Source organism: Sipha flava, unplaced genomic scaffold (assembly GCF_003268045.1).
Source record: "Sipha flava isolate LNK unplaced genomic scaffold, YSA_version1 18390_pilon_pilon, whole genome shotgun sequence".
Classification (NCBI taxonomy): Eukaryota; Metazoa; Arthropoda; class Insecta; order Hemiptera; family Aphididae; genus Sipha; species Sipha flava.
The window spans coordinates 343-10,777 of record NW_020272277.1 but is presented as its reverse complement, the minus strand read 5'-3'; the positions used below and the strand labels follow the sequence as shown (position 1 = coordinate 10,777).

Below are 10,435 nucleotides of genomic sequence, written 5' to 3'. Positions count from 1 at the left end.
CGGCGCGGTCCGTGATAGTGGTGTACGTGCTGTACCTCCACCTACCGTGGGACCGCGTCAACCCGATGGATCATCATCTAGTTCCTCAAACTGTTGTGGTGTTCTTCTGGATTCTTCTGTTGTATACGATGTAGAAGTATCGGAATGTTGTGATTCCGAAGTTGAAAAAAAAGTTTGTGATGTTGAGGGTCGGACTTCACTAGAGCCGCTGGAAATTTCAATTAACACTTGTAAACACTTTAATAAATACAGATACAAATACAGATACAGATATAAATTATAAATTTGTGCACTAACAATATCGAAGACGAAACTCAGAAGGGCTTGGTCTGATAGTTGGACACGTCTGTCGTTGGTGGTGAAACGGAGCCTTTATATACTCTGTTTGATTCTGTTTTAATTGCGTTGTTTTCGGCACGTGGCTATCTTTGGCCTGGTTATCTTATTTGAATGATTGATGTTCGTGGTTTCTTGTGATCTGAGATTTGCGCGTGGCACTCGCAAATTTATGTGTGCAATAAATATTCTTGGTACGTTTTTATGACTCGGAATATGCGTATTATTACTTCTTAGTAATGTAGTGCTTTAATAGAGAGAGATGATATTGTGATTTGGAGAAATAAATATTTAGAAGCCATCAGGAAGTATCGACAACAAGGTCGTCCTATATATTACTTAGACGAAATGTGGGTGAATGCCGATGATTGTACACAAAAAACGTGGGTAGACAATACAGTTACATCTCATAGGGACACATTTCTCAAGGGATTGACGTGTGGTACTACCAACGCAAGTGGCAAGGGAAAACGAATTATTGTAGTTCACATTGGCTCTGATGAAGGATTTGTACCTGGTGGGCTATTGTTATTTGAGTCCAAAAAGAATTCTATTGATTACCATGAAGAAATGAATGGTGAGACATTTTTTAACTGGATTAAAAATATTATTCCGTTGTTAAAAAAAAATGCTGTTGTGGTAATGGACAACGCCTCGTACCATTCCGTTAAAATTGAATCGTGTCCTACAACGAATTGGCGAAAGGCAGATATTGAAAAGTGGTTGTACGAAAAAGGTGAAACATACGAAAAACCTATGGTTATACCACGTTTATTGGAAATTGTAAAGCGGATCAAGCCTAGATACGATAAGTACGTCATTGAAGAATTTGTAAAAAACTATGACATTGGAATACTTCATTTACCACCATACCATTGCGAGCTCAATCCTATTGAGCTCGCGTGGTCGTCTGTGAAGAACCATGTTAAAATGAACAATACGACATTCAAATTATCTGATGTTCATAAACTTTTAATTGATGGCGTTGAACGTGTCACTCCCAATATGTGGAAAAACTTTGTCGAGCACACCATAAAGCAAGAAGACAAATTTTTGGAAATCGATTTTATTGTTTACGATGTCATGGAAAACATGGGCTCAACCGTTATGACTATAACAGGCGAAACTGATTCTGACTCAGACTGTACGGAATAAATTGTAATTGATTCAAATAACTTAAAATAATTACTACTTTTTAATGTATTGACAACACGAGGCTAAACGGAAATATGTAAAAAAAACCATAAAAAACTAATTATTAGGTATAACAATTTATTTTATTATGTAAATATGTACAAATCACTTTATTCAATGTAATTCAAGACTGTGTATTATTATGTTTTTATTATATTTTAATATTAATTTTGTTAGGACTTAGATAATTTCTACCACTAGAATATTTACAAAATTGTAGTTAAGATAATTTTATGAGTGAAATAAATTTAATTATTTTAAAAAAAGTCTTAATTATTCCTGACTACACTTCCAATCAAGCGTTGACTGAGACGTAACTGAATTAACGGATCAAACGGTTGGCACGTAACAAAAATTGGCGCAGTCGGTAGGATATTCAATAGAAGGCAATTCCACATCGGAACCACCGAGGAGCTGAACAACCTGCAGTCCTTCAACTTCTCAACTTCCATTGAATAGCTGATACTCCGCCGGATCATTCAGTCAACAACATGTCTTCAATCAACAATTGTTTGTAAGCATATATTTTGTAATAACCATATTATTTTAAGATACAATTTTATAAAAGAAACGAAAACATTCTATGTTCATAAAAAAAAAACCATTGACACCTAAAAAAATTCTAACTAAATACCCACATTATTATTGAATTATTATTGAGTTATTATTGAATTATTGAATTATTATTAATAATTTAAGTGGTATTTATTGGGATAACACTGACCTACATGCTAGAATTAATGGTCCAAAAACTAATAAATTTGAGGTACTTGAAGAACTAATTATGTTATTAAAACTATTTCAATATAATTTTACACAAAATCATTGTTCGAATATCTTAGATCTCTTCTTTTCAAATAATGAAGACATATACGTCTCCAAAACTAAATAAAGTAACATTAAATGAATTTCATCCACTTATATCCTTATATCACTGAAATACTAGATCAATTGGGCGAATGTCAATTATTTAGCGTCATAGATTTAACATGGGATTTTATCAAACACCACTTGCCGAATCATCTCGCGAATTAACAGCATTTTCGACGAATCAAGGTTATTGGCATTTTAAAAGAATGGCAATGGGCATGAAAACGTCACCAGCCACATTTCAGAGATTAATGAATAATGTATTATCGGGATTAATCGGAATAAAATGTTTAGTATATTTAGACGACATAATCTTATATGGAAAAGATTTAAGAGATCATAATCATAAATTAATAGAGGTATTCGAACGTTTAAGAGAACATAATTTAAAAATACAACCGGATAAATGCGAATTTCTAACACGAGAATGCGTATACTTAGGCCATGTAATATCAGAACACGGAATTAAACCAGACGAAAGGAAGGTTAAGGCAGTTCTAAATTTTCCGGAACCAACTAATGTTAAGGGGATAAAATCATTTTTAGGATTATCAGGTTATTATCGTAAATTCATAGAATCTTATAGTGTAAAGGCAAAACCATTAACAAACTTACTAAAAAAAGATACTAAATTCGAATGGACCGAAGATTGTCAAAAATCTTTCGATTTACTTAAAAAATAATTATGTTCAGAACCAATTTTAAAATATCCAGATTTTTTAAAACCATTTATTTTAACAACTGATGCAAGTAATAAAGCATTAGGAGCAATTCTATCACAAGGAGAAATAGGAAAAGATTTACCGATAGCTTACGCGTCGCGAACTCTAAGTAAAAGTGAGAATAATTATAGTACCACTGAATTAGAATATTTAGCAATAGTATATGGTGTTAAACAATTTCGACCTTATTTGTACGGGAGGAAATTTATTATTTTGAGTGATCATAGACCATTAACATGGTTAGTTAATTTAAAAGATCCATTATCTAAATTAGCGCGTTGGCGAATACAACTAGAAGAGTACGATTATGAGATTAGATATAAACCGGGTGTACAAAATTCAAATGTAGATGCATTAAGCCGAATGTATAAAATTTCAGAAATTACAGATGACAATTATTCCAATTTTATTAATAAAAAGAAAACACAATTAATTATAAATAGAAAAGTACATGAAACAATGGGAGACTTAATGAACGTACCAGTAGAGTATAATTTAGTATCGGAAATAGCTAAAAAATATAATTTCAAGAAAGGAATTAATAAATTATTAAAAGAAAAATTTAGTAATAATTGACTATCAAAACTTAAGAATATACTTTTAATAATATATTTTTTCGATTGATACCCCTTTCAGACCGATTGGTCGAGTTTTCGATTTTTGGCGAATTTTTGAAAAGTAACCTCTACCGCTAGACTTGTTACGGCAAAATAAGTACCTCCGGTAATGAATTCACACCGGACTCGTTTCTCAAATGTTAGGTACCATTCTTACACAACGGATAGCAGATGTTTATACCTTTCGATTGATACCCCTTTCAGACCGATTGGTCGAGTTTTCGATTTTTGGCGAGTTTTTGAAAAGTAACCTCTACCGCTAGGCTTGTTACGGCAAAATAAGTACCTTCGGTAATGAGTTCACACCGGACTCGTTTCTCAAATGTTATATACCATTCTTACACAACGGATAGCAGATGTCTATACCTATCGTTTGATACCCTTTTCATCACCACAAGTCAAAACTAAATAACTAATTAAAATTTCCTTTTTTCAATTATAAGTTCTGGACGCAGGAATCCTTATTTCATATTTTTGAAACTTGTACACAGAGCAGCCAACGTGTTATCGAACCTACCGATATGATTTTCATATCGGTAGTCCAAAAATTGGATTTTTGGTGAATTTTCAAACGGACATACCAACAATGGAAATGTGCTCCGTACGGGAGTATCCTATATAATTCATAACATCCGTGTACTGTCGTTTTCGTTCATTTGACAATCGTAGAAAATCAGGTTTTTGACTTATGGTTATGAAAAAGGTATGAAAACATTTCAATGTACTTCTACTGTCGTTCTATAGGGGTTTCGAAGAAGAAAAGTCCAAATTATGGCCGTTCGGGCGATATGTATATGATTTACCCTGATAGCATGCGCAATCTTGTAGAAAAACGGATATGCCTCGGTTCGAAAAATCGTATAAAATCAGGGTTTCGACTTAGGGTTATGAAAAATGTATGATAGCATCCCTCTATAAGTCTACTTTCATTTCGTAGTGTTTTTGTATTCAAAAAGTCCAAATTTCGGCCGTACAATAATAAAAACAGGATTAACCTCAAAATTGCTTATCGAAAATTTCCTTTTTTCAGTTATAAGTTCTGGACGCCGTAATCCTTATTTCATATTTTTGAAACTTGTACACAGAGCAGCCAACGTGTTATCGTGATATGCCCGGTTCAAAAAATCGTATTAAATCATGCATCATAGAAATTCAGATTTTCGACTCTAGTATATCTAAGCAAAATAATAAATTATGACTGATAAACATAAATATCTTAATTTTTAATTTTATAATAAAATATAGTGTGCGATAAATATCAGATAAGAACTAGCAGAGATAAACGTTTTAAATACCAGGATTTTAACACTGTATAATTAGTGAATAGCTCTGGCGCAATGGTTGCGATTATTCTATCACTATCCCACGGAACTCGGAAAAAGGTTCAATGGCAAGAACACCGCTACGTTCCGAGAAAAACTTTATGCATTTTTTTTCATAAGTCAGTGATACTGGTAAATAATACCACAATAATCTATCATCAAATCACGGTGCTAGTCGTGTCGCAGTCGGACCGACTGACTAACTGACACGGTTGACCAGGGTTCGAAACCGACCTAGAGTTTTCTGTTACGCACTGCAGGCATTTCTGAAAACATGCTGAAGTAGGTAATTTGTTCTAACTTGGAAATATTAGCAACCGCTCGGCGGTGACAATCCGCAGCAGCCCAGCGGTGTAACATTGTAACATTGTTTAAAACACGCCTGTGTTGGTAATATTAAATTGTTTTTTGGCGCCCCCAAAAATTTTTCTAGGATGGGGGGGGGGGGCAAAATTAATTTAAAAAAAATAATAATTTTTTTTTACATACATACATTTTTATTTATAGTAAATTATTATATTTTGTCATTATTAAAATTATGAAATAAAATATTACTGACATTTATGTATAATGTACAATTAAAACATGACTCAAAAAATACATTAAGATAAAATAGTCCGATTATTATTAATGATAGTTTTCATAGATAACCGTTAGCCGTGCGTTGAAATAATATGTTATGGAAAATTAGTAGACCTTTTTTTAGAAACTAGCAGTGGCATCTGGTAATTCCCTTATATCAACATTTTCACACATTTCTTGTCGTCTTCTCCTTCTAGGTGGTGATAACCATCCGTACATAGGTTCTGCAGCTCACCTGCATCGTCGAACATTTGTATCCACGGGGTGTAAAGGATTGTTGTAGTTATGCAAAACTGACTTAATTTCATTCAATGTGGCATCAGTTGGGTTGAATACATCTTCATCCGTGCTGCGTAATCTCCAACCGTTTCGCTTGATGTTGTATGGGTAAAAATATTTTTCATCGAATTTGAACTTTTGGTCAATGCATTTATAATCATCAAATAGCATTGATAATAATGGATTAGTTCGTCTAATCCAGCAATCAACATAGTCGGATAATTCACTGGACAGTGAAGGACGTTGAAATAATATAAAAAATATGCACTTAACTGTGTCAGCCACATTTCCACGCTCATAATCGTTTCGTAAAGTGTTCACGTACCATAAAATGTCACCAGGATTGATTTCGCTTGTATTTTTTCCCAACTTTTGACCGACAAATTCACGCAAAATAAGAGCTACTAAGTGTTTAAAATGCATCGTACTTGTGTGAATATGGTGTATGCAAATGAATTATAATAAAATGATTTGTTATTTATAATAAATAAATATCCAAGCCAACATATAAACCAACAAATTTCAAGAAAACAATTACTTTTCAAATAAAAATATTTAAATATACAATTATTTGAAAAGTTTTGCCACAAGATTGTATCGCGGCGGAATTTCCGTGTGGCTATTACAAAGAATAATATGGCAACGGGATTATACGTGTTAACGTTAATGAGAACTGCAATCTTGATAGCGATTGCTTGTGCGGCAAACTTATATATGATTAATTGTGGATAAAAGTGTATTTGTAACCCATGGTATGGCCGCTCCACATCATTTATTTTATAACGTTGGTGACAACTGTCGGGACTAACCTTTTATAAATTATACGTAATTAGTATGATTCGGGACTTCTAGGAGTTTGCATGTTTTTTAGAATTGAATAAGTAATCAACTCTTAAGAGGACTAAATAAATCTAAACATGAAGATGGTTACATACTGTCTGTGAACATTTGGAGACCAAATCGGTTTTCAAGCCATCATTCTTTTAATTATTAATTTTTAAAAGCCTATGCTTTAAAACAACAACCACACTTAAAATTGGAGTTGTCTCAGTTACAGGTAATTTTTAGTATATGCTTAATATAATAGTTTACATGTAAATAATCAAATAAAAATAATTTTTTTCTTTCTGACCCTGTTGATACCGTTGCGTTAGCTGGTGTGCCTCTTACTGTACCTACACCTAAGATTACAGGTAATTTTCAGTACAATTTTTTTTTTTTTAATCAACATGTAAATTATATTATGAAATCAAATTTCTAATTTCAGACCCCCTCGATACTGTTTCAGTCACTGATGTGCCTCTTACTGGTCCGACAACAACGTAGATTAAAATAACACTCGTGTTAACATGAACATTCTTACTGTAAACGGTTCAGCTCTTTTTAAAGAACACTTTTACCTACTGTAAACCGTGCATTAATAATTTAGCATTTTCTTTGAAGCATTGTATTAGTCTCTGAAATTAAAATTGGTGTCTGTGTCATCTGGAAGGTATCCATTATCATAATCATTAGGATCAAGCATTAATTAAAATTTTTTCTTTTTTTTTATAATAATTAGATAGAATATATAACATAGAACATAATTACAAATTAAATACTTAACATAAAAAAAAATGAAAAAATTATACACATAAATATCTTTCTCAGCAATATATCTAATATTTTACAACATACTTTACAGTTATTAGTACTGTAAAACCCATAAATGAGCAAAAATATTCAATTTTTACAAAATTATTCACTCAAACAAGAGCAGCCAGATCACAATTAATATAATTTTGAGGTTTAAGGTTCAGAACTGCCATATGTTGGAGTTTTAAACCAAGTCCCATATCTGTAACAATTTATAAAATAATACATTTATTTTAAAAATTTATAAAACATTTACAAATTTAAATGTTTTTAGGGATTCTTTCAAATATACAACAAAAATCTTTGGGGTTCACGGTATCTTAGTTACAAAAAAAATTTAATTTATTTTAAAGATTTATTATTATAAAGGTTAGAATGTTTATAATCTTCAAAACACAAAAAATGCATACAAGTATACCCAATATGAAATTATCCCCTTAAAAAATCAAATAAGACATTTTAAAATTGTATTGGTAAATAAAAATATATATTCTAAATACATGAAGTATATATAAAAAATATGAAGTATCTAATTCTGTCATACAAATCAAATTGAAAAAATATTTATTGATTGTAATTAATTAATAATTGAAAAAATAGAAAAAAGTAATATACATCATACTAACCTAAACTTAGTTAGTACTTGTTATGTTAAATATAATTTAAATTTACCAGTCCAAACTTCACCAAACTATCCATGTCTTATTTTCTTTCCATGGACAAACCACCAGTTACTGATTTCAACCCTTATCAAAAAAAAAAAAAAAAACATAATTTTTTAATTTTTAACATATTAATAATTTTCATAATTTCATACATTTAGATACATGGATTATTTATTAAATATAATTAAGTATGTAAGCCAAAATTAAAAGTGTTAGCCAACCCATAGGGACATATAGAGTAAACATGATTTTAACACATCAGAAATAATAATGTGGTTCATAAGAGATTAAGTATTTTATACATAAAAATCCATGTACTTATTGTAGATATTTTTAATTTAAAAGATTAAATCTTACCCGTACACAAGGCTTACATAAGTACATATGGTACTCTACAAATTCATATAGAGTTCTAAAGGTATGCCGAACAATGAGGAATCCACGTCCATCTAATCGTTTGATTCGATAATGATTAACAGTATTACCATGGCGAACTATATTAAATTAAATGTACATACTATACATATGAATATGATAAAACAAAATCAAAATAGGTTTATCCGTTCGGTAGCTATGATACCACAGATAGACACACACACACTCACCAGACAAAGAGTAATTATGCCTTGTACTTTCAGAATCTCTAATTAAAAATGCTCCGTGATCATTGATTGGCAAAAGCAGTAGTTTCTCGGCATCGTATCTTTTAATTTTGCAAAATACCAAGGTTCGGCCTCGATACATTCGTTGAATATTTCTTTGCTGTTGTCACCGTTGGGAGACAGCTTGAAACAACTGAAGAAGCTGCCCATAATAGAAATTACTTTAAAAAAAAAAAAAAAAACAGTATAAATGAAAGTTGTTGTTTAACACAGAAAGACATAGAAAACAATAAATGATAATTGATACAGGTATCTAATTTTAAAAAGTAGGTAATGATAACAAAAGTCGAAAGCCCGGACCAAGTTTTCTTGGCGGGCGATGTTCTTCGCTGCCGTTAGATAACCTGGATAATCATATTTATCTACAGTTAGTTTTTAAAACTTTTTATTTATCTCGATAAATACTCGTCCTACGGACTTCAATGCGTTATTCATTTATGATTATTTAATGATTTGAAATCCGATTTAGAAGTCTCGGTCTAATCGGACCATTAATATCGGAATTGAGTTTTAAATTTGCATAAAATGTCGCGTATGTTTCCGCCACTCTGTCATACTTCAGCCGTCCGCTAACGGAGAACGAGATTTATAATGGTTATTCGTGAAAATAGCAGGAATGGTATAGCCAGGGATATTTGTAAAGTTTATTCAATAATACTTTTTGAAAATACGCGGGTTAAGCGGTTTAACCAGCACTGCGGGATAAATAGTTAGTTTCTTGAATTAAAATTTTTTTTTTCTTAATAAATTAACACTGTTGAAACTGATAATAATTAATTTGACTTGGCATGACATACATTTTTCGAGTATTCGTTATTCGATTATTCGATTACGTATATTATGTATTGTTGCGTGCCGTCGTATATTTTACGATAGTATATTTACGTATATTTTTAATTTTAAATTTTAAATTTTTCAAATTTTAATTTTATTAAGGTATGTATACATTTTCGGTTATTATTTTCAGATATTATTATTCAAATTACAGACATAATCACTTATCCCGCGCGATGTCTATTTATTACGTAAAAATAAAAATAGTTAAATTTTCTAATTTTTCAAATACGTGTATTCCGACTTTGAAAACTGATAGGTTTAGTCGAAATAATCAATTTGTCGGTATGACATGACGTTTTTCAAGGTTTTCGATTTTTTTAACCCTATACCAAATCCCATCGCACTCGTTTACATAATATAAATTGCGGAAATTTCTTAGCTATCTGGAGAGTAAAGGTAAAAGATTTTGAAAAATGTATTACAGTCACCATCGCTAATCCCGTGCGACGATAATATATATTATACTATCCAATTTCACATATGATTTGCTCTCTTTTAACAACTACGATTTTTATCTCTTTTATTTTCTGTACATACTTTTCTTTTTAATTCGTTTTGGAGCATACCTGGTTATACATCGGTCATCTGGTCATCGGTCCATTTTTGTTAATATAAGCAGCGGCCCACCGGGAAAATCCCAGTGTCCCGGCGGCCGAGCTGTGTTAATAATAACCTGGATAACCGTTTTTATCTACCGATAGTTTTTAAAAGATT

General features: G+C 31.4%; 2 protein-coding genes across 3 annotated transcripts; one reads left to right on the top strand and one right to left on the bottom strand.

Annotated features, from left to right (window-relative positions):
• Positions 1-684: 684 nt before the first annotated feature.
• LOC112681000 lies at positions 685-1,491 on the top strand. The gene has a single exon (XM_025551266.1). It carries the CDS (start codon positions 685-687, stop codon positions 1,489-1,491), a length of 807 nt encoding a protein of 268 aa, XP_025407051.1.
• Positions 1,492-7,573: 6,082 nt separating this feature from the next.
• On the bottom strand, positions 7,574-9,708 carry LOC112681001 (tyrosine-protein kinase Src42A-like). Of its 2 annotated transcripts, none has more exons than XR_003148367.1 (4): positions 8,828-9,708; positions 8,580-8,716; positions 8,184-8,303; positions 7,574-7,759 (listed from the first exon to the last, which is right to left on the bottom strand). XR_003148367.1 is itself a non-coding variant. In XM_025551267.1 (4 exons), the coding sequence occupies exons 1-3, from the start codon at positions 8,964-8,966 to the stop codon at positions 8,298-8,300; spliced, it is 282 nt and encodes a 93-aa protein (XP_025407052.1). In that variant the 5' UTR covers positions 8,967-9,708; the 3' UTR covers positions 7,574-7,759; positions 8,230-8,297. The 2 variants fall into 2 exon arrangements, 1 of the variants encoding a protein (XP_025407052.1); XM_025551267.1 differs by having other exon boundaries at positions 8,230-8,303.
• Positions 9,709-10,435: the final 727 nt, after the last annotated feature.